The 25,036-nt window shown below is 33.2% G+C and overlaps 2 protein-coding genes across 4 annotated transcripts; one reads left to right on the forward strand and one right to left on the reverse strand.

The window, feature by feature from the left end:
• Window positions 1-3,006: 3,006 nt before the first annotated feature.
• On the forward strand, window positions 3,007-17,787 carry LOC108322176 (pumilio homolog 6, chloroplastic). Of its 3 annotated transcripts, none has more exons than XM_017554183.2 (12): window positions 3,008-3,189; window positions 3,377-3,476; window positions 3,761-4,108; window positions 4,264-4,439; window positions 4,603-5,945; window positions 6,026-6,167; window positions 6,264-6,371; window positions 8,172-8,384; window positions 8,474-8,584; window positions 13,822-14,016; window positions 15,075-15,246; window positions 17,412-17,787. In XM_017554183.2, the coding sequence occupies exons 3-12, from the start codon at window positions 3,823-3,825 to the stop codon at window positions 17,432-17,434; spliced, it is 2,769 nt and encodes a 922-aa protein (XP_017409672.1). In that variant the 5' UTR covers window positions 3,008-3,189; window positions 3,377-3,476; window positions 3,761-3,822; the 3' UTR covers window positions 17,435-17,787. The 3 variants fall into 3 exon arrangements, with proteins under 3 accessions (XP_017409674.1, XP_017409672.1, XP_017409673.1); XM_017554184.2 differs by having other exon boundaries at window positions 3,408-3,476; XM_017554185.2 differs by lacking the exon at window positions 3,377-3,476 and having other exon boundaries at window positions 3,007-3,189.
• An 829-nt stretch (window positions 17,788-18,616) lies between these two features.
• Window positions 18,617-21,631, reverse strand: LOC108322131 (18S rRNA (guanine-N(7))-methyltransferase RID2). The gene is made up of 9 exons (XM_017554118.2): window positions 21,457-21,631; window positions 21,279-21,354; window positions 21,115-21,198; window positions 20,943-20,998; window positions 20,749-20,805; window positions 20,390-20,439; window positions 20,044-20,196; window positions 19,049-19,181; window positions 18,617-18,961 (listed from the first exon to the last, which is right to left on the reverse strand). The coding sequence occupies exons 1-9, from the start codon at window positions 21,553-21,555 to the stop codon at window positions 18,794-18,796; spliced, it is 876 nt and encodes a 291-aa protein (XP_017409607.1). The 5' UTR covers window positions 21,556-21,631; the 3' UTR covers window positions 18,617-18,793.
• Between the last annotated feature and the right edge of the window lie 3,405 nt (window positions 21,632-25,036).

Here is a 25,036-nt window from a genome sequence, read left to right on the forward strand (position 1 = left end):
TTTGTGTCTCATTTATTTATTTCTTTTCATTTTCTTTTAAATGGGCCTGTTTTTGAAAACATGGGCCTGTTTTTAAAAAATGGATTTTGCTTTTGTTTTTCAATAAGTTGTAAAAACAAGAGACTTTACTTAAAATTAAATTTATAAATAATAAGAGTATTTTTTTTTTATGTGTGATAACATAAAAAGTTATATTAGTTAGTTAAAAATAGGTTTAATTGCTTTTTTTTGTCATGGTTTAGGTGGAGGTGTCAAATTTGTTCTTCTTTTTAAAAAAGTTTCAATTTCGTCTAAATGTGGTTTAAAAGTTTCAATTTTATTCAAATGTAATAAAGTTTGCCTCAATCAAATTCCTTCGGTTAAATACACAGAAACGACGTTAACTTTTTTTTTTTCCCTCTTCTGTTTATCTGTGCAACCTAACAGTCCTTTGTGCAACCTAACAGTCCTTTGTCAGTATTATTAAGATGACATGATGTTGATTGACAAATCATGTAAAAGACAAAACCTTACATATCTCTTTTAAGAAGTAATTTATACTTTTTTTCTTGTGAACAACATTATGGATTAGAATAAGTGAAAAGAAAAAGACAAAATTGTTAACCAAAATAACAAAAAGTTTAAAATACAATAGATTTTTTATTTTTTATTTTTAATATTTGTGTATCAACTAAAGGTCTCCTCATGTATAATAGAATAAAAACACTATAATTTATTTTAAAAACAAAAATAAATAAATACATAACTATGACCACAAAAACCAAACCATTAGAAAAAGTTATATAATAAATTGAAAAAAAGTGCGTTGATTCATCATTCCCTCGTGATAACACAAACGAATTAATTTAAGTTATTTCGTTTTATTTATTTATTTAAAAATCAACTGTGTTATATCTTTTTGTGTTAAACATCATTTTAGATGAATAATCAATTTTTTTATATTATTTAATATATTTTAATTTAAATATTAATCTAAAATATCATTAAAAAAATTAATATGTTAGTTTAAAAATATATGTATTTATTATTTTTTAAGTTTAAAAGCAAATTTTATCAAAACTTAATATATAAATAAATTTTAATTTCAAATCAAAATTTTACAAAACAAAAACATATTTAACATATTTAATTTCAATTTCAAACAATCAACTTTTTATTAAGATTGTCTTTTAAAATGTCTAACTAATTAAATAAAGGTGGGGATTCGTCTTTTAAAATGTCTAACTAATTAAATAAAGTAATAAAATATATATTTAATTAAATATGCTAACTAGACTTATAAAACATTATTAACAGTGAAGAAAATCTTTCAGTGGATTCACACGTGAGGTAGAACTTTTAAGAAAATCAAATTAAGCCAAAAACCATTAATTTCAATTCTAATTGCATAAAATCCAACTTCACCGATTCATCGAAAATAATTTTGGAAATACTGACCTTGATATAATTATAAAATAAATTGAATGGGTCGAATTCCTGTATAATTGAATGATTATTATATATGTAGTAGTGACAAAACATATTATCCAGTGATATTATAATATATTTCAAATTTATTACTTATGATTGTGTGGTTGAGTTTAACATGAATTTTAAAATATTGAAAAGTATGCAGATGAGCAAAAGAGAAAAAAAAAAAAAATTGATATTGTTTCTGTATATTTAACGGAAGACTTGAGACAAATTTTATTAATTTTGGACAAAATTAACAATTTAAAACCACATGTGAATGAAATAATAACTTTTTAAAAGATGAGACAAGTTTGAGACACTTCAACCAAACTGAAAACAAACCAAACAATTAAGCCTTAAAAACAATAGCAACCACTTGTAAAAATAAACAAATTTAATATTCAATTCAATCCATAATGTTTTTTTTTTCTAACATGTTATAATTAAATGATGATGTATTTTTTTTACACTTTGACTGAATATATGTGTTTCCAGACGTTATAAAATTGGAATTATTCGATAATTTTTTTAAAAATAGCAATTATTTTTAACCGTTTTTATGAAGAAAAAACATAAAATATGTTAGAAAATAAATAAAATCTAATAAGTCATTTAAATCAAGCACAATAGATATCCATAAAAAAAATTAAGAGAGCAATATAAATTAAATTAAAATTTCTATGCATATAGACTGTCACTTAACCTTTTCTTTAATTTTTATACAATTATTTAAAACAATTAAAAAAAATAAAATTATACAAAAAAACAAATATATTTCTCTATAAGTTAAAGTTGTTTTTTAGATAAGTTATTTATACCTTTGTTTCATATTAACTTGTTTAAAATATAATTCTTAATTATGCATAAACTAATTGTGATGAAGGAATTTATTTTATTTTCACATAAGTTTGTTAAACAAGTATTTAAGTAATAACATTTTATGAATGTTTAAATAGTAATATAAAAAAATTATTCTAATTTTTTTAAAAGAAAAACTAAACTGATATAGATTTTACTGGTTGATAATCAGGTTCAGATGATTTTCAAGTCGAGAATAAAGTTGAACGAGTATTTATTTTGATATAACTTAAAAGTATAAAAACAAAACTTTTAAAATGCATAAATTAAATTGTAATTTATAATAAATGATTTAAATTACATTACGAGATGATTTTAAATTACTTTTAATAAAAAAATTATTCAAAATTTAATTTAAAGATAAAGATGAAAAAAGTGTTAAAAGAAATTAAAAGATAAAAGATGAAATATAAAAATAAAAATAAGAAGATGATAGTTTAGAAGAGGGTTGAAAGATAAAACATTTTTGTCACGTGTGAAATGTACATTAAGAAAAAAAAAATGAAAACAGAATTCTGTTGGTTGGTTCTTTGTTTGTCCCCCTTTGACGGGTGACAAAAGTCCCAAACACAAACGCGACAGCACAGTGAGAATAGCAAAACGGAGAGTGCAAGTAAACTTCTCTCTCTTCATGTACATACAAAGTACGAAACGCACTTTTAAAATCTTCGTCCCTTTCTCCACTGCACTGCATTCAACTTACTTGACCCATAACAGTATTCACTATCAATAAATAAATAATAAACAAAAACATATCAATTCAGTCACACTCATCCTCATCCTTCTCTTTCCAATTTCCGCTTCGATAAGGAATCTAGGGTTTTCATACACACTCATTCTTCACCTCCTAAAGGGAAACTCCCAAACCAGCAACCTAAGGTTCCTTTTCTTCATCCTCCAACTACTTATTCCCTTTTCTTTTCGTCTTTTCTCTTTTGCATTCGTTTTTCACCCTTTTACTCATATCTTCTCAATTTCACTCTTGTTTTTTTTCTTATTCTTCATGTTATTATGAATTGGTAATTTATACGAGGTGATTCTACTTGATTCTTGTTGTGCTTGCTAGTGAGACTTGTTTTGTGATCGTGGCTACATAGGTCTCTCCTTGTTTGGATACTGACAAAGTTGAACAAGAAGACGTTCCGCTTGAAATAAAATTTTGAACAGTAAGCGTGCTATGACTTTAAGGAACATTACAATAGCATAATTTAACTCTCTCTGTATTTTGTATCGTGACTTGACTCTGAATTTGCATGGGAGTTTTTTTCGTTACACCTGTGCACTTTCACTTGAAGTAGTCTATCGTGAGTTTTTTTTTGTCAGCTGTTCACTGTGATATTTCGTTCGTGTTCTTGTTTCTTGTTCTCTGCTTGCGTGCATTTCTGGTGTAATGAATTTATTTTTTCGTTGGAAGTTTACGCTGACGCAACACTTTGTGGGTGCACTTTAGGAGGAAACATGACATTTCTGGTTTCCATTACAAAAGATGGGATAAAGTAATCTTCCAGTAGTATGGCAACTGAGAGTCCAATCAGGATCTCTGAAGCTGGGGGCAAATGGCCTACTCTTAAGGAAGCTGCAACGTTTGGTTCACCATCTCATCATATGGCAACAGAGGATCTGGGTATCTTTTTGAATGGCCATAGGTTCCACGGCAGTGGAAGAGATGTGGTACCCAATCGTAGTGGCAGTGCGCCTCCAAGCATGGAAGGCTCATTTCTTGCCATAGAAAACTTATTATCCCAAAACACCACTAGAAATGCAAGGTTGGGATCTCTCAACAGAGCTGTGCAAAAATGTGAGTCTGATGACCAGTTACCAGCTGATTTTGCTTATTTGACTGTTCCATTGTCAACTTAAACACTGGATTTTCTCACCAACTTATAGTATGGGAAATAGAACCATATTTCTAATTCTAGGCTTTTAACAGCAATTGGTAATCGTGTTCTGCAGATGATAGCGGTAAAGGGTCCTTTCATTTGTCACGAAAAACACTTGCAACACACAAGGAGGAAGCTGAGGATGATTCAACCCAACAGATTTATGATAATGAGTTAGATAAGGCTAGTGGAAAATGGCATAGACAAGATGTGGCTTCAACATCATCTAAGCACAAAAAATTAGTACTGGTGATTATTGTGATATCAACTTCTTTCTTTTACTATTTTTTGTAAGTTTTTGAGTCCAACATTTGTCTGTAGCCAATCACTTGACCTTTTTCCTTTTTTGCCTCCATAATGTTTTGTATGAATGCATGACTTTTTTGTTCTCTATTAAAATTCAAACTTTCAGGAAGATCTTCCGCATGCCATGTCACCTGTATATAATAAGTCTCTCGGAGTGGTGGATGAACTAATTGATGTAGATACTGGTTCAAATTCTTCTTATGACCCTTCTGTCTCTACAATGGATGCCATAAAACCTACCATAGGTGGAGATGATATAAGGGTATCATCATATGTTGATTACTCTGCCCCTGTCACAAGCTCATCATCTCTCAATTCCAGTGGAAGCATGGGTTTTAATGATTTAGATGTTACAGTTGTAGAATCTCAATTGAGGGCTCTTACTGTATCTAATCTACCAAATTCAGAAAGTCAGAGTTATGAAGATAAATGGAAGAACAGCGTACAGAATAGTTTGATGCAGCAACGTCACCAACAAAACTATCCATGTGAAATTCCTAACAATTCTCAAAGTGAAAAATGTGCATATATTGGTATGGAGCAGCCTCTTCACAGTTCAAGCAAGTTCTCATCTGAGCCTGTATTATCTGTACTGCAATCATCTGGGTATACACCTCCACTATATGCTACAGCAGCAGCTTATATGACCTCAACAAATCCTTTTTACACTAATTTTCAGGCTTCAGGTATATATTCTCCACCGTATCTAGGTGCATATCCCTTTAGTCCCACAGCTGTTCCTCCGTATATTGCTGCATACCCTCCTCATGGTTCTGTACCACTTGTTGATGGGGCTACTGGTACTAGTTTTACTCCCGAAGCAGCAGGGGTTTCTTCTATTGTAGGAAACATTTCACATGGTGCTGAAATGATACATGCAAACAAGGTTTTTGGACAATTTGGATTTCCTCTGCAGCCTTCTTTTGGTGAGCCTTTTTACATGCAATATCATCAACAACCTTTTGTGGAGGGATACAGTATACCTGGTCATCTGCTGACACCTAGAGCCAGTGTTGGTGGCCAAATTGGTCCTTATGATTCCCAAAAAAGGCCCAATAGTGATAGTGGTGCTTACTTGGATGAAAAAAAATTACATAATCCGAGAAGTGGTGCTAATTTGAATTCTAATAGAGGTGGGATAATGCATCCTGGTTACTTTGGACACCCTTCAAACATGGCTTACGCAACCCAGTATCCAAGTTCTCCACTTTCTAGACCAGTCTTGTCTGGATACCCAGAAAGTAGTTCTGGCCTTCCAGGTGGAAGGAATGAAAGGAGACCCTCTCCAGCTTCTGGCAAAAACGGAGGTTTATTATCTGGATGGCAAAGTCAAAGAGCCTTAGACAGTGCTCCCAACCCAAAAATTGCAATTTTTCTTGAAGAGTTAAAATCTGGCAAAGGTCGCAGATTTGAGCTATCTGACATCATTGGACACATAGTTGAATTTAGGCAAGTAATATTTTCAGTGATCGTTTTACCTATTATTCCTTGCCTTTGGAAACTAAGTTCATTGTGGTTTTTAACTCCAGCACTGATCAACATGGGAGTCGTTTTATACAGCAGAAGTTGGAAAACTGTGGTGTTGAAGAGAAGGAGTTAGTGTTCAAAGAGGTTCTTCCACATACTTCTAAATTAATGACTGATGTTTTTGGCAATTACGTAATTCAAAAGGTGTGTTTTAAAGTTATGTACATTGTTATTAACTACTTTATGGTTGTCAGCAATCTGTTATGCTCTAATTTGTCTGTTTTCCTCTCCTGTGCATAGTTTTTTGAGTATGGAAGCCCTGAGCAGAGGAAAGAACTTGCAAATTGTCTTCTTGGTCAGATACTGCCTTTAAGTCTTCAGATGTATGGCTGTCGTGTAATTCAAAAGGTGTGTAATTTGTAATGATTCTCATATAACAGTAAGACATTGGTCTATATTTATATCAGTTGTTTGTCTTGAAATCTATTGCAATATGGTTACAAGATATGCTCATGGATTTTATTCAGTGTGTGAGGCTTAGGATCTCTTATTGAGATTTATTAATGATCTAAATAATTGAAGATCCTACTAAAGAGTTTGCAAGAAGTCTGGCTTTTTGCAAATTACAATCTGAAAATGGGGCTGCTTATCTCAGAATTTAATCTTTCCTTCTTGTAACCAAGGTGTAGCTCCTGGCGTAACTGACAAAATCAGTTTGTTTGCAATAGACAAAGATTAAAACATACGGTCTGCTATTTGTTTTCCATGTCAAATACGATTTACATAATTTCCTATTGTTAGAAACTCTGGTTTTTGAAGGGCAACTTTTTCACATATCTGCAGGGGGGATTGGTGAATCAGTGTCAACATGAGTTTATCATGTGTAAACAATGGATTGTAAAAAGAAGGAAGTAAGAGGTTTTAGAAGAAAAATACCATGATTTGAGCATGTTCTTTGTGCTCCCTTTCTACATAGATACTCTCACTTGGAGAAGAGGAAAACTGAATATTTATTTAATGTTTTTTTTTTCAATACAAGCTCTCCCCTTCCCCTAAATGGATTGTAAAAGGAAGGAAGTAAGAAGTTTTAGAAGAAAAATGCCATGATAAGATCATGTTTTCTTTTTTCAAGGGATTTTAGTTCGGTATGGTACAAGGTTTAGTAGGGGATCATAACCTAATTCTGTTAATAATAAATACTTAAGATTAAAAACAGAGAAAATATATGTTTAGAGGGCTTGAAGGACCCTTCTCATGTTCTTCTATTTATATTGATAGAGTTGATACAATAGGCAGATGGAAGATCAAACGACTGCCCTAGATTGCTAGGTACAGAACTAGGTACAATAAGTAGAGATAACTCAACACACTACTCCCTACTTTAGTCCTACTAACTACACTAGCATAAGTAGACTTAATAATTATTCCAACACAAATAAACTAGATAAACTTCCTGCATTAGTAATAAAAGGGTATAGGGAGAGTTAGTTGGGAATTAGTTTAGAGTTTTGAGAAGAAATTGTTAGGGAGAGAACCAGGTCACTCAAGTTTAAATACCTGGGAGTTAGAGAGGAGAGTTTCCACTGTATCATTTTAATTCTCTAGTTTTCTGTCACTAATACTGAGTGGAGTTGTTTAGCCTGTAAAATTCATTTGTTCTTATTTCTTTCTAATATAATTTCCAACAATCTTTAGACTGTCTTAACCTTTTTATCTACTATTGCACGAGTCTTAGATTGCTTGTACTTGGTGTTCAGTTAATGCTCCTAAATTCTGAAGTTTTATTTGTGTTACGGAAGAAGTTGAAAATAGATAAAAGTTATAGATTCAGATTAATACCTGAGTTGGGAACTTATGCTAATAGGGATGTGGGCCAATTGGTTGACCGTGTTAATGGGCCTAGGATTTTACTGATTTACAGTAGAAGCAAGCATGGATCACAAGGAGAATAAAGTGGGGAGAAGAGTTAGTTAAGGGAATGGAGGGGAGGGGTTTGTTACAGAGAAAGAGACTGGAGGATAGGGGGGAAGGAGAAGTCAAGATGTGGAATCTGGCCATTGTGACTTAGGCTCTTAGTTCTTGGAGTAATGAGATTTGTTTCTTTTCATTCATTTTCCCTATATTTGGAAATACAAGTTTTTCCAAATTATTCCGTGTGTCAGACTGAATTATCATTTCATATTTATCTCAATTTTGGTGCCTGTGCAGGCTCTTGAGGTTATCAATCTTGAACAGAAAGTTCAGCTTGTTCATGAGCTAGATGGAAATGTCATGAGATGTGTCCGTGACCAAAATGGGAATCATGTAATACAGAAGTGCATTGAATCTATTCCAACTAAAAACATTGACTTTATAATATCTGCATTTCGTGGTCAAGTTGCTATTCTATCTATGCATCCTTATGGTTGCCGAGTCATACAGGTAAGGTTATTTATTGCAGTTACCTTTCCCGTAAAGGACTTGATGCTTCTTCGATAGTGCATTTAGTCCCATGATAATATTTCTTGTAGAGAGTTTTAGAGCATTGTTCGGACGAGGTTCAATGTCAGTTCATTGTGGATGAAATCTTGGAGTCAGTTTTTACTCTTGCTCAGGACCAGTATGGTAATTATGTTGCTCAGGTTAGTTACTATCTGTCTCATGCATTTAATTGTAATATTGATTTTTAGCAGTGGGTAGTGCGTTGTGTTGCATGGTAGAAACTGAATAAAATTGGAGGTATAGACATGGCCTTTCTATCATTTATACAATTATAAATAGCAACATGTTTTTTCTGTCTGAATTTTTTTTCTGTTGATTTCATATATTTCTATAATTTCTTGTTCATCTTATTTGTATTTCACCTCATTTAAGCAGTATCCTATTTCAAAGAAATTCCATATAATTTATAAAGCTTTTGTGCTTTGAGGATTGTTTTGGGCAAGGGAAGTTAGCTGGTCTTGCTTTGACATGTTCTCTATTGACTATCAAGAAAGCCATAAAGCACCTGTTAGTTGAGCTGATGGATATGAATTTGGCTAATTCTATTTAGATATATCTGTTAAATATGAATTGGGTTCTAAATCACAAACTCAAACGGTATTCTACAGGGTGGCCTTTGTATTGTTTTTCCAAAATATTGTCTTTCAAAATATTATTACAAAGTGGTCTTAAACTTGCACAAGTGGTAGTGACTTGTGTCTTTTAACCAAGTGGTTTGGTACACTGGGGATGTCACTTTAGGTATTAAATTAAACGATTCTGCAATTTTTTATGTATAAAAAAAATATACTTATGCATGCTCACCGTAATGTACACGAGAGCTCTAGATAAACATGTATGGAGCCCACTCTCGCTCACTTTTCCTCCAGGATGGTTCATATTTTTTTCACTTGATGGGCATGTGCAACTATTGTAGTATCAGTTTCGTAAATTTACAGGCAAATAATTTTATATTGTTCCAACTGCAGAGGACAGTACATTTATTAAGAAAAGAATTGATTCATTTTTATGTGTGCTGGACGTTGTGAATTGGCAGTGGTTCTCTATTATGAACTCACTACATTGTATGTGAGATAGGGAAGTACTGATGCTTGAGTTAGTAAAATTGTACAAAGGCTTTTTTGAGGTTTCATGAGGGAACGACCCTATTCGTTCTTCAAATTAAATTTTGTACATATTTTCTCTGTGCACTTTGTTAGGATATTTATCCTATTTTATCATCATTATAGTGTGTCAAGGATTACCCTATTTATCATGATTATATTGTGTCTAGGATTACCCTATTTATCATGATTATATTGTGTCTAGGGTTACCCTATTTATCATGTACTTGTGTATCAATTTTTTCTTATAAATAGAAGATTGTGAGAGGGATTAATTAAGTCCTCTAGAATTATTTTACAGTTTAATTCTCAAGTTGGTATCAGAGCAGGTTGTCTGAATCTTTTCTACCGTTGCCGCCAGTGGCTGTGGCCACTGCCACCAGTGGCCTTAAAAATTTAATCTTTTCTTAAATACCTCAATGAGCAGTCCTGTTCTGGTTTTTATCTAGTCTCCAAACCCTAGTTGTTGTCCGCAATTGTCCAACATTATTTGCCGCTGTCTGGCACGGTTTGCCGCTGTCTGGTGTCGTTTGTCGCTGTTGGGTGCCATTTACTGTTGGCACTATTTTTCCACTGTGAGGAGCTGTTCACATAAGTTTGTCACCATCAACCTCTGTTTCCTGCCGTCCGCTAATGCCCGCCACCGACCACCACCACAGTTCAGTCTAGCGACCAATGGATCTGGATTGCCTTCTTGAGCCATGGTCAACCCTGCCTCTGTCAAGGGCTAGTTCTCATCCAAGCACCGCCACGTGCGCCACATCTGTTCAACCTCTGTCGCCGCTGCCGTCTTGTTTTCTCTGACGAAGTTAGGGGTTTTGTGTGCATCGAGGAGGGTGACCCATCCCTAGTCGTTGCCTCATTCTCATCCACACACGCTGTCACGCACGACTTCTCTCCAATAAGTATCCGGCGCTTGTTTGTCACATGCCACCTTCCCGCTATCGGAATCACATCGCGTCACTGCCGTTCGTCTCGCTCGTCCAAATAAAAAAAAAGAAAAACTTTCTGTTTCAACATTTTACTCTATTTACAAGTCTTCAAGGAGAGTCAGTGCTATTAGTTGGTTAAAGGAATATCAACACCAAAGTCATAGGTTGAAGGTTCCTCATGGCATGAGGGGAGTCTATTTCTATCAAGATTCAGAATCTTAGCCAAACAATTTCACTAGTCCCTTGTCAGATTTGTTTTTGGATCCTTTGATGAATAAATGAGCCCATTATGATCTTCCATCTTCACGATTTGTCATTGGCGCGTCGTCCTTTACGTCGTTTGTCGTGAGGGGGAGTATGTTTCCAGCCACTGCATGTCCCATTCAGCCACTGTAGGCCCCATCACCTCGTCAGTCAGTGATGGCAGTCCCTGTAGTTTTGTCGCTTCCAGCCATTATAGGCCCCATCAGTCAGTGATGGTATTTTAGTCCCTACAGTTTGTCGTTGTCTACTATTGTTGGTTGTCATCCACTTTTAATGGAAATCTCATTTATCAAAGTCATGCTTGTTGAAGTTTTGTAGTGTTAGTTGAAGGTCTGTGGTTGTCCACTGATGGCCAATATTATTCTCCATAAGCTGTTGTGAGTTGTTTGTCAATCTGTGTTTTTGCACTTTTGCTATCCGTTGACCATTATCATCGGTTTGCAGCACACTCTTGAAGACGAGTCCTATATTTCAAGAAGAGTTTCTTTGGCTATGCTGGATTGTGAGTTCAATTTGGTTTATAGACATTCTTTCTCGATGGTATGAAGCATATGTGTATCTTGTTCGAAGCCAAAGTTACCACGTCTATTATCTCGACATTTTAAACAAGTTGATTTTGTTAGATTGTGTTAGGATATTTATCCTATTTTATCATCATTATAGTGTGTTAAGGGTTATCCTATTCTGGTATGGTATCCTATTCTTTGAACAGACTCCTTACTTCTCTCCATCTGTTCAGGATGTTTCTATCCTCCAGCAGGTCCTTCCTATTCCAATGGCTGAGTCAAATAGCTCCACTGTCTCTGTCATTCCAAGTCTTGATCACAATTCTTCTACACCTGTTTCTCCACATACTGAGATCATCCCACACAGGGCCCCAATGGATAGTCCACCTCCCCAAGACAATGGTGAATCTCCTACTTCAGATTCTTCTCCCTTGTCACCTCCTCCCACGTCTCCTGGTGCAAATGATTCAGCATGGCCTATTGCCCTCAGAAAAGGTCCTCGTTCCACTCGAAACCCTCATCCCATTTATAATTTTCTAAGCTATTATCGATTGTCGTCCTCCTATTTTTCTCTTTTATCCTCAGTGTCCTCTGTTGTTATACCCAAGAATGTGAAAGAAGCACTTGATCATCCTGGATGGCGACAAGCTATGATTGCAGAAATGCAGGCTCTTGACCACAATAATACTTGGGAGCTGGTGCCCCTTCCCCCGGGAAAAAAGGCGGTTGGTTGTCGATGGGTGTATGCAATTAAAGTTCGCCCTGATGGTGAAATTGATCAGCTCAAAGCTCGGCTTGTTGCAAAAGGTTACACTTAGGTTTATGGTCTTGATTATTGTGACACTTTCTCTTCTGTAGCCAAGATGACTACTATTCGTCTCTTCTTTGCCATGGCCATGGCAGCCATTCGTCACTGGCCACTTCATCAATTGGATATCAAGAATGTCTTCCTACATGGTGATCTTGAGGAAGAAGTTTATATGGAGCAACCTCCTGGGTTTGTTGCTCAGGGGAGTCTGGTATGGTATGCAAATTGCATCGATCTCTATATGGCCTCAAGCAATCCCCACGTGCTTGGTTTGGAAAGTTTAGCTCCATTGTTCAAAAATTTGGGCTAAAACGCAGTGAAGCAGACCATTCAGTTTTTTATTGTCATTCTTCTCTTGGGAAATGTGTTTACTTAATAGTATATGTTGATGATATTGTCATTACAGGAAATGATGCAAGAGTACTTGTGTAGACATTTTCAAACCAAGGATCTTGGAAGTCTCAAATACTTCTTAGGCATTGAAGTAGCGCAATCAAAAGATGGAGTTGTAATCTCTCAAAGGAAGTATGCTCTTGATATATTACAAGAAACAGGCATGATTGATTGTAGACCGGTAGACAGTCCCATGGACCCAAACCAGAAATTAAGGACAGAAGAAGGTGAATTATTCTCCGATCCAAAGAGGTATAGGAGGCTGGTTGGAAAACTGATTTATCTCACTATTACAAGGCCAGATCTATCCTTTGCAGTTGGAGTGGTTAGTCAGTTCATGCAGGCTCCATGTGTTGACCATTGGAATGCTCTCATTTGCATTCTAAGGTATGTATAGAAGGCTCCCGGGCAAGGATTGTTATATGAAGACAAAGGAAGCATTCAGGTCTCTGGGTATTGTGATGCAGATTGAGCAGGTTCACCTATTGATAGACGGTCTACTACAGGATATTGTGTTTTTCTGGGAGGAAACATTATTTCATGAAAAAGTAAGAAACAGAATGTAGTAGCTCGATCAATCGCGGAAGCCGAGTATAGGGCAATGACATCACTAACATGTGAACTTATATGGGTGAAACAATTCCTTCAAGAGGTTAAATTTTGTGACATCCATACTATGAAGATGTATTGCGACAATCAAGTTGTTCTTCACATTGCATCAAATCCAGTGTTTCACGAGAGGACTAAACATATAAAAATTGATTGTCATTTTGTTCATAAAAAGTTGTTGACCAAAGAAATATGTACTGAGTTTATTGGGTCAAACGATCAACTCGCAGATGTATTGACCAAGTCATTAAGGGGTCCTCGGATTGAGTTTATTTGTTCCAAGCTTGGTACATACAATTTGTATGCTCCAGCTTGAGGGGGAGTGTTAGGATATTTATCCTATTTTATCATCATTATAGTGTGTCAAGGGTTACCCTATTTATCATGATTATATTGTGTCTAGGATTATCCTATTTATCATGATTATATTGTGTCTAAGGTTACCTTATTTATCATGTACTTGTGTATCAATTTATTCTTATAAATAGAAGATTGTGAGAGGGATCAATTAAGCCCTCTAGAATTATTTTACAGTTTAATTCTCAAGTCACTTAAATTCTTGTGTTTTAGGAATGTTCTCGGTACTCTTATGCTTTCTTTGGCCTTTCATACTTGTTTTTTATAGTTGTGTTGATTTATAATGCCTTTTCAAATAGCTTTATCTATAAGCTTTGAATGATATGGATAAATTCTGGGGTTTACATACCTATTTGCATTTTGCACATGGGGTATCTTTATGATGCTATGCTTTTACCTTTACAGCATGTGTTGGAGAAAGGAAGGCCTCAGGAAAGGAGTCAAATTATTAGCAAGCTTTCGGGACATATTGTTCAATTAAGCCAGCATAAATTTGCATCAAATGTTGTTGAGAAATGCTTGGAGTATGGTGATTCCACTGAACGACAGCTGCTAATAACAGAGATTGTTGGACATGACAAACCACATGATAATTTGTTGGTGAGCATTAACTTTTCAAGCATGCATATTATTGCACATCTGAGTATTAAATTTGTGGACATGATACCTTTTTCACCTAGCTTGTTAAAATGGCGTACACTTGTGCATATAACATTCTAAAATGACAACAGTCACCTGCAGAATCAATGAAATGAGTGTTAATTGCTTGAAATGAGTGTTAATGGGTTGAAGTTAGTTTGAAATTTGGTGCTGGGGGCTTGTTAACTGATGCTCATGGCAAGTTATAACACTTACCAGGAACTGAAGTAAACAAATGCAAAGAAACAGGGAAGGAAAAGAGACATTATTCTATGGTTTAACTGAACCTTACATCTGAGGTTTCAGTAATTTTTCTTTAGAGAATCATGTTATCAATTTATTATTCCTTGTGATTGCTACTGTTTTGCAGAAACAAAAATAACATTTAACATTGTGTTGTTTGATATATAACATGCACCTCGAAGTTCACGCCAAACTTTTTGCTCACATGCTATTATAAAGTTGAAATATTAAAATGCAGTGACCAGGAACTAGGATTCCTTTACTTTTTGTAGGCTACTAGACTGTCTGACTGTTTATTATAATGTTTAGCTCATATATAATCAATGCGATCCTGATACCTACCCCAAACAAATCTGCTTAAACTGTCTGTCTTCTGGTTAGTAAGAGTTATGGTAAAAGGAGGGACTAATATTCCCATCACTAGTTTTTTAATGTTTTACCTATAACTGATACAATAACCATACCAGAGGTTTTAGGGCTGTTGTATTTCGTTGTTTTATTTGACTAATCTAGAATCTTTCAAGTTGCATTTTTTTAGTTGATTTGAGGCACTAAAACTACTCTAAGATCCCTTTTCTATTCTAATGATGAGCTGGAATTATTGATTTTTCCATATATGATTATTATTATTATTATGCTGGCATTTAGTATTCTTGAGATCTTCTAAATTATTACAACGGTAGAGTGTTCTTGAGCACTACATGCGATGTAAATTATGCTATAATTTTTTGGGGTTTGTACGCTTGCTTACTATCCCATGCTTGATTTAATTGTAGACAATGATGAAAGATCAATTTGCAAATTATGTGATCCAGAGGATTCTTGAGATCTGTTCTGAAAGTCAAAGAGCGGTGTTACTTTCTCGCATAAGGCTTCATGCTCATGCTTTGAAGAAATACACTTATGGAAAACACATTGTGGCTCGGTTTGAACAGCTACTTGGGGAAGGTGTGTACACCTAGTACTTTGGTTTAGCTTGATTGACAATACACGGGTTGTGGTTTGTTTACACAAATTATGATCACATTCTTTTAGTATTATAACCAAATCCTGGTTTGTTTACACGAGACATGATTGCATTCTTCAAGGAATATGTAATGAGGTAGGTAGTACCGGAGAAAATGTGCTTGAGCTTTGCTAGGTGGTGCTGACTCATTTTTCGAATGTTGAAGGACTAAATAGTGTAATAAAGGAATAGTGTTTAATCTTTCTGGTTAGGGGTAATATAATCCAGTAGAAGAGTTGATGAACTTTTGGATTGAACGCATGCATCTCTTCAAAGCGTTTAGGATTATCCTCATGGATGTTATTGTCTTCAACATTTGCATTTCTTCTTAACATGTAAATGTTATCTTCAACTGATGATGATGACAGTATTTAACAAAACGTATTGCTACTTGAGCATGCCAAAATTCTAAATAATATTCTATAAGAACCACAGGCACTTCTTGGTAGAAGTTCCGATATGTATCCTTGTCAGACACTACATGAATTCTTCAGTTGCATTTTTATGATTCTTTTACTTTAAGAACTTTTATACCAATGTTGATTAGAATACATCATTATTGGAATACGAACATTGAATAACGTTGGAGCTATATATTGGCTAACTTCTCCGATGTGATAAGTTGACGTGTGTTATCCCTTGAACTTGCATGTACTTAGAAAGTTAATAAATTAAATGCTTTATTTTTAGTTCCATTCTATAAAATTATGATATTATATTTTAAATATTAGTTAATAATTATTATTTATTTATTCCGATTTAACAAGAGTTGAGTAAGTAAATCTTGAATGAGTACTTTAACTAGTTTGATAACGAATTTAGTTTTAAAAACATAAGGAGGGAAGAAGAGTGGGATTCACCTTAACCAAAGGAGAGAAAATGTTTTTTTTGTTAGAATAATTAGATCTATGTATCATCATTAAGCCTAAGTAGGGTGTAGTGTGCTAGATATTTATTAGTTGTACCTATAGTGGTACCTAGTTATGTACCTAGGTGTATAGTATAGTCTCTTAATCTTTCATGTACTTTTGTATCAATTCTTTATTATAAATAGAAGATTGTGAGAGGGATCTCAATATAGCTCTCTAAAAATATATTTTTCTGTTTTAATCTCAAGTTGTATTAAAGCGGGTCGATTCCGCTTTGGTTTCTATCTCGTCTTATCCATTGGCATTAGTTATTGTTGTCCGCATCTGTCCGGTGTCGTTTGCCGCTGTATGTGGTTGTCCAGTCCTTATCTGCAACTTTCCACTGTCGTTTGAAGCTATCCAACACTGTCATCCATTGTTCTTTTCCGTTTCACTGCTGTCCGTCGCTATTCGCCATTGTTCATCGTTGCAGCTTTGTTCGGTGACCACCAGATCTAGACTGTCTCTCCGACCAACCTCGCCGGTGTCGAGGTCAAATTCTTTGCCATGGGCTGCCACGAGCACCGTCTTTGTCCGCTGCACCTAGGTGCATACAGTTAATGCGCCGCCTTCTTCTTGTCAGAATGTCACCGCACCACCTCCATACTTGTTTTAGACCCTCCTCTCTCTTATTTGACCCTCAAAACTTCATTTCAATCAGCTCAGAAGCCACCCTTGTAGAAAGTCACATAGGGTGAATTATTCTCCTCTCTCTTTGTCCCTTAATAGAAATTAACGATAGAAGAAGGTGAATTATTCTCTGATCCAGAGAGGTATAGGAGGCTGGTTGGAAAACTGATTTATCTCATTATTACAAGGCTGAATCTATCTTTTTGCAGTTGGAGTGGTTAGTTAGTTCATGCGATACGTTCGCCTATTGATAGAAAGTATACTACTGGATATTGTGTTTTCCTGGAAGTAAACATTATTTCATGGAAAAGTAAAAAACAAAATGTAGTAGCTTGATCAACTGCTGAAGTTGAATATAGCACTAACATGTAAACTTATGAGTGAAACCGTTCTTTATTATAAATAGAAGATTGTGAGAGAGATCTCAATATAGCCCTCTAGAAATATATTTTTCTGTTTTAATCTCAAGTTTTTTATTGCCTAATTTTGTTCTCTCTTCTTTCCTCTGTAGCAATCAATGTGTAAGAGTACATCTTTTATGCTTTCTTATCCCTATACTTTACGTGCAGAGAACCAAAGTCCTGGGCCTTGATGACAAGCAAGGGTCTTGTACAATGCGTATGTGGCCTGCAAACATAACAACTAACATGTATTTCTCTATCACAGGAGATAGATGAGATATTGATCTTTGGGCTTCCTATTGAATAAATGAATGCTACTGTGTCTTCATATATGCTGCCCCTGGATAGTTCCGATATTCATGACTTCAAATGTTTGTGTATGCATATATGTTGTGCACTTAATGTAATTACGTTATTTAAGGGATTGGTTTGTATTATTGCTTGAGTATAATCAGTTGGAAGGAGAAATCTTTCGTGATGTAAATTTACTGGATCTTCTCTGCTTTACAGTGATTGTCTATAGGAAAGAACTGGGCTCGACCAAGTGTTTGTCTCTCCTTAATATTCCCTCTTCCTTAGGGTTTGAGTATTGATTTAATTGAGCACGGTTAAGCTAATTGGTGGCTGTTTTAATACTCCATTTGTCCGAAGGAGGATGCTTGTTGATATTAGGGTGTTGTCGTTAACAGGTGAAGTTGCCTACTTGTGCTAGATTTAAAGAAATGGCGTTATACCCAAAATTATTATTGGTGCTTGAACGCACTTCAGATAAAATCAAAAGTATGCATTAAGTTTATGCTGGAATGATTTCATTTTCATCTTAAGATTTTGATTATCTTCTATGATCATTTTGCTCAGGTGAATATTGTTCAGGATTTAACCTTTGAATTTATTAGAGCTCGACATGAGCTGCGAGCTTGACGTGTACTAAGTTTTCAGTTTTACGCTTAAAACTCAATTGATAATTTGATCAAATAACTTAAGTTCATATGATCTATTGATGCAATAAAAATAACTGAAGTTCATGCGTACATACACAATTTACCCGTGTGTATGTAAGGGTGAACCAAAGACGTGAAAAACTTTTCAAATTAAGCACTTGAACATAAATTTCAAATTTTACTCGTTTTACTTTGATATTTCGGTCGATTTTAACTTTCAAATGCTGCTTGCTATGATAAATTAAAAATAGCTACAGAAGTATGAACATGAAAATAGCTACAGAAGTATGAAATGCGATAAATATGAACCCATAAATATTAGTCAGATTCTGTAAGTCAAAACTATAATATAATTGAAACGATAGTTGTACTCTGGAATTGTGAGCATCAACAATTAAATGCATACGGTTGCCAAATAATACAAACAACTAATGAGACAATGATATTTACCTGTTTTTATAATTAAAAACAAATACAAAATCATAATCCTAAATTGCACAAGAACCACAAAAAAAAAAAACAAAATTGATATTCGGACATTCTTCATAAATATCCTTTAAGGCTCTCCATCGAAAAAAGACTTGGTACAGAGGCAAATGCCAGACAAGATCAAAATCTGTCCTTCCTTTTCCGACCTGTGTACTTGCTATCCTGAGGGACGGCATTTCCTCTTCTTCTCATCTGCTCCTTCTTCCTTAGTATCCATTCCTTTCCCTTCCCACTCTTATTGTTCTTTTTCTGTTTCTTCCGCGGTCTATGCCTATCTGAGATGCATACCTGATGTTGTTTTGTTTTTTTATTAATAAGTAATAAATCCACTCATAAGGATAATACTCAAGCAATAATAAATATGGTAATACTCACTGTCTGATTTTCTTCATCCTCACTGTCCTCGTCAGAGCAACTCTCCCCATCTTCATTTTTACCTTTGGCCACGGATGAATTTACTGAACGTTGACCACACGTGAGAACAAGGAACTCTTTTCTCCTCTTAGAACTACCATAAGTCAGATGTTCTCCAATTAGTGAAACACCATGCTCAAGAAGGCTAGGTAATGATTCTTTAAAAAAGAAACATAGCTTCTAGAAAACAAATCAAACAAGACAGTACACCTCGTAATCAAGCATGACCGTTTTTCTCTAGGAGTGTATATAATTGGTAATAAATCTATAACTATATAAAGCAAGGAGAGATTCAACTATGCACTAATGTGTGTTCAGATATATTACACATTTCTGTTCATCCTTCCCCCAACTTTGTCTATAGCATATGATAGAGGCCAGTGATGGAGCCACATTATGGCTAGGGGAAACGATTTCTTTTAATAAGCCAAGATAAATGTGATTGTCTATCGAAATTTCTTTTTGATATTGGAAACGTTGACAAACTTAACTTTTCTTTGATATTGTTATGTATTCATTATTTTGGAGACTTGCATTGATCTTATAATTTGGCCACTTCAATAAATATTCCATGGCTCCAACCCCAATCAGGGATCGAATATATTTTAATGTATACAGCTTAAGATGGTTCATTTTAAGATATGCAATAAATTTCAGCTGATTCTCACAAGGTAATGCTAAACCCCTAAACCCTAAAACAAGGAGAGACAATAGAACAAGGGAAAGGAATATAAGTTGAGCTTCTTCTACTTTTTCACAGTATAAGGTCAAATATATTTCAACAGATTCGAGTGTAACATGACTACAATTACCAGAAACAATAATTATAGCACTTACCAAACCCAAGAAAACAAGTTAAAATTTGTGCTGACTTGTAAAACACTATAATATATAGAATAATTTTCCAACACATTCTTTTATGAAACAAATTCACACAGCCGTATGTTTCTTCGTACCTGTGTGGAAAATCCACCACTATGCCACCAGCAAATCCAGCATGCATTGCAGCATTTAAAATCAATTCACGCTGGTCTATATTTTCAGGATATACTTGAAACACTGCTCTGGCTCCATTGGATAAGCATTTATATAAAGATGTAAAAAATGCCCTGCACAAAAAAAAATGAGATTATATATTATTAGAACAGGGAAAAGGAGATAGGTTCCAGAATAATTGAATCTCTCTGTAGTGAGATTCAAAGAAAATGGAACTCCAATTCACTGTATGCTTAGCTTGAGAAGCCAAAATACAAAAGATTAGAATAATGAAAAGCAGCACAATGAACAAGTAAAGGTACATACTTCAATCTTAATCGAGGGTTGTGAGAGGACTTATCAGCATTGCATAACCACTGCATTATCATATCAAAGTTTGCATTGTCATACAAATATCCACAGGATTAAGAATGAAATAAAATGCTCCGCCCAATTAAACTTTTTAGAGAAGTAGTACCTATTCAAATAAAAGTAGGCCTTACCCCAAAAAAATAAAAATGAAAATGCATGATCCAGGCATTCAAAATATATAACTGTAGATTTCATATATCATAAGTTATAACAGAGTATGATCTCCTTCACCCAGTAAAAGCTCGGCCCAAACTAGAAAGGTCTTGAATTTCCACATAATTTTAGTTTGAATTATTCATTTTTTTAGAGCACACCTGAACAGCAGATATACTGATGGCCCCGTCAACGACTCCAGGACGAACCCCTAAACCCTGAAACCAAATACACGGACGAAAAAAAAACATGTAAAGTGAGAAGCAGGCATGCATCATATTGCAGCAAACAAGCATCATGAAGGAATACATACACGGAAAAAATGTAAGAAAAAAAAAAGAAACAATTATCATACCTGACCCATGTCACCAAGTAAAAGGTCACCCTCAACCTCCCGCTCCACCGCAACATCTACCGGTTTAATATAATTAATAAAATTATCAAAAAAATAACAAAAATGCAAAACATATAGGATCAAAAAAATAATATTTAAAGAAAAAAATAAAGGAAGAACAAACATAACATACTAAGCATCGATGCTGAAATGTCAAGCCCTATCCAATGGTGTCCATTCTCCGTGAGTGTCTCGCCGCTAAGTCCCGAACCGCAACCTACATTCACAAATCATAAAACTTTGACAAAAACCCCAGAGAATAATCAAATTGAATTAAATTAAATAAGATTAAATTACCTATATCAAGGAGTAATTTTGGAATGCCATCATCAGGTAAAGCAAGTAATTCAAGGGCTCTCTCTGACAACGTTGCCTTTTTGGCACAGATAAATTAACAAATAAATTTCATAAAAAGAGAAAATCAACTACAATTGAGGATGAGAAGAAGGAGAAGAAGGAGAAGAAAGGAAAAAACCTGAATTTGAACAATTCGGGAAGAAGAGGTATACTTTCGAGCTTCGGAATCGTCGTAGAATAACTCCGGCGGCGCAATCACCTCTGGTCTGGACGCCATTCTTTCACAACTCCAAAAACCCTAAAACCCACACACCACCACTACTCCATTATTATGTATTCACTTTCACACATATATTGCACTTTATTATTTATTAAATAATAAATAGAGAAATAGGAAAATCACCATATTTTTTTATTAATTAAAATTTCGAAAAAGTTTAGATTTTATTCTTTTATTATAGTCATGATTTTATAATTTTAAACTATATTTTAATTAAAAATAAGAGATAAATAGAGTGAACATGTTAAAGATGGTGCTTAACACACAATTCACCAATTTTTTCATTTTCTGAACTTTATTATTAAGTAGTTTTGAAATAAATAAAAAATACATTACACTTTTACTTTTCTATTTTATTTTTAATAATATAATTTTTATTTTATTTATTAAAGACAAATATAATTGTTAAGGTTAAATTAGATGGTAGTGAAATTTTGCATCTCTAAAAAAATGTATTTTTTCCAATAATTTCACTAATTATTTATTATTATTAAAAAAAAATAGCATCTTATTTTATTTTTTATAAACTAAATTAATTGAATTTGAAAAATTACATATATATATATATATATATATATATACACATATATGTATATATATATATATAATATATATATATATATAAAGAAGATATATTTAGTGTCTTTCTTTTATTTTTTCAATTTTATCTTCTTAATTTTTACTTTTAAATAATTATTCATAATAAGAATACTATTTTCAGTTTTATCATTTTAGTACAATTTTTTATTCAAATAATTACTTTCTATAAAATAATTATTTATATTTTTTCCATTTTAGTAACTACTGTTTTAAATTTAAACAATTGCTCGTAATAAAAATTTTATTATTTACACACTTTTATTTACAATATTTCTTTATTTCAATAACTAAAATTTATTTTATTTATAATTATGCATACTTTTTTTTTCAAATTTATCTTTTTAACTATTACTTTTAAAATTGAAATAATTATCTATAACAGTACGTAAATTAGGGTGAAATATAATTTAATAAATATTCATTTATTTCATATAATTAACTTAATAATATTATAATATCATCACCTACTATTATAATATTATAAATATTTAAAAAATTATGTACACACAATATAGTTATAGTTATAATTTATTTGCAAAAGATTCAAATATTATACAATTATTCAAATATGTGCAATTATTCAAACAATTTTAATAGTGGTATTTGCTCACTAATTATATATGGTCTTGACTCTTTACTAGGTTCATCAAATCCTTCACATGATTTTATTCTCACTTACATGGATTAGCACTATAAATATTCACAAAGTCAAAAAGTCTTATAATAAAAAGTTTACGCTCAAAATATCCACAAAAAGTGAGCGAAGACTAGCCTTTTGAACTTTCTTTTAAAAAAAATATTAATTTTGAATACAAAACAAAATGTTATTAATTCTTGTCATAAATTTAAATATTTTTAATTTATCAAAGAATTATATACAAATATTTTAACCAAACTAAATAGATTTTATAAGAGATTTCAATAGAGTGGTTGCTTGCTTATAAAAAAAATTCATACAACAATATATAAAATGTTAAAATTCTTAATTGACTAAACATGTTTAATTTTTTTTATTTGACTAAACATGTTTAATTTTTCTTGTTTGACTAAATATATTTTAAAAGTATATAAAATAATTATTTAATTTTTTTGTGCGGAAAAATCAAGATCTAAATAAAAACTAAATAAAACTTGAAAGTTTAAAATAATGAATTTATGAATAATAAGTTTATGGAAATTTTTATTATATGTTATTGTTTTTTTATTATTGTATACTTAAATTTATACTTAAATTCTATCAATTATTTATTTTTCTTTAATAATATATATATATATATATATATATAACAAATATATATTTAGTAATTATAAAAAACTTTAGTGTCAATTTTATTATAATTAATATAATATATATGCATATATAAATGATATTGTTTCTAAGAGTTAATTAAAGTCTTGTAATTAGATTAAATCATCTTAACCATGACACTCACGCCACTTAAGAAAAGACTTTGAAAGTTGGAGCTTTTTTTGGCCCCCACTTGAAGAGACATTCTAAAAAGGGAATTTTCAAAGGTGACCTAGAGTTGAATCATAGATCAAGTTGACAACTCTACTTTTTATATTGCTTATTATTAACTCAAGTTATTAAAACATAGCTTTTTGTTACGATAATATTTTTAAGGCTTAATAACTCGGATTATCCCCATTTTGGTAGAAAATTTCAATTTGGTCCAGCTTTTAAGTTTACGTCAATTTTGTTCTCAAATTCTTTAATGTGCATTAATCAAATCCCCATTTGACATTGTTAAAATAGTTAATGTTGCCTAATTAAACATGGTCTAGTGACAATTTATGTAGACGTGACACATGAATATTTTGTGATGTTGAAATTTGGGAGAAAAATAAGAAAATTAAAAACCAAATTGGAATAAAGACTTTCTCTATCTGTGAGAAGACGACGAAAAGACGATTTGGAGATTCCTTGCTATTTGTAAGTGAAAGTAAAAAATCAAACTTCAATATACAACAAAGTGGGCTAGATTTTCAATTGAAGGTGCATATGTCTTGACTATGTACCATTGTATGTGTTAATTTTGGGTTTTTGTCACTATTGTGTTGTTGCGATCATGGTTATGTTTAAAGTTAGTGTTTTTTATGTTTTTTGTCTTTCAATGTTATGCTTCTTGTAGTTCTTTATGTGACATGATTGAGTGAGTAGTTGTTTATGGAATTAGTTAACAGTGGTTGTCTACCATTATGTCTAAATGTGTTGAGGTTGTGGTTCCTTATTTTAAATTTGTTTTTCAGTATGTTGGTGGTATGTAATGTAATATCTCTTTTATTCTTTGGGCATTTTCATATTTTCAGGATTATTTATATAGATATATTAGTTGAAATGTATGAGTTGGTTTTTGAAGTTGTGTTTTACAATGGTGAAAAGTTTGTGAATAATGGGTCACTGAAATATGTTGGAGAAACTAATATTTTGTCAGGTGATCCAGGCAGATTGGGCTACTTTGAGAATTTGTCAATTTTGAAGGAGATTAGTTATTTCAATGCGAAGGAGATGGATTATGTAAATGTAAAGGAGATGTGGTATTTAGTAAGTGGAGGTTTTATGTTGGAAGGAAGATTGAAATTTCTCTTTGATGACAAATGTGCATGTCGTATGGTGAACATTGTCACACTCAACTGTTATGTTGTACACATAGTGTCCAAACCTCAAATAATAAATAACTTGGAATATTTTCCTCATGAGGGTGATGGTAATAAGGGTAGTTGTATGGATGAGGTTAGAGGTGAAGATGAATGTGAGCATGAAGTTGATGTGGAGGGGGAGGGGGAGGGGGAGGATGAAGTTCATGTGAATGCGGAAGGTGAGGATGAAGTTCATGTGAAGGGGGAGGATGAAATTGAATTTGATGTGGAGGGGAGG

Source organism: Vigna angularis, chromosome 1, assembly GCF_016808095.1.
Source record: "Vigna angularis cultivar LongXiaoDou No.4 chromosome 1, ASM1680809v1, whole genome shotgun sequence".
Lineage (NCBI taxonomy): Eukaryota > Viridiplantae > Streptophyta > Magnoliopsida > Fabales > Fabaceae > Vigna > Vigna angularis.

Excerpts from the sequence above, each read along its gene's own strand:
- LOC108322176 (XM_017554185.2), top strand. The coding sequence starts at position 3,823 with ATGGCAACTGAGAGTCCAATCAGGATCTCTGAAGCTGGGGGCAAATGG. Across the intron at positions 6,372-8,171 it reads GCTGTCGTGTAATTCAAAAG|GCTCTTGAGGTTATCAATCT; the intron begins GTGTGTAATTTG and ends GTGCCTGTGCAG. Across the intron at positions 8,585-13,821 it reads ATGGTAATTATGTTGCTCAG|CATGTGTTGGAGAAAGGAAG; the intron begins GTTAGTTACTAT and ends TTACCTTTACAG.
- LOC108322131 (XM_017554118.2), bottom strand. The coding sequence starts at position 21,555 with ATGGCGTCCAGACCAGAGGTGATTGCGCCGCCGGAGTTATTCTACGAC. Across the intron at positions 20,806-20,942 it reads TACTTGGTGACATGGGTCAG|GGTTTAGGGGTTCGTCCTGG; the intron begins GTATGATAATTG and ends ATTTGGTTTCAG. Across the intron at positions 18,962-19,048 it reads AGGATGAAGAAAATCAGACA|GTATGCATCTCAGATAGGCA; the intron begins GTGAGTATTACC and ends AAACAACATCAG.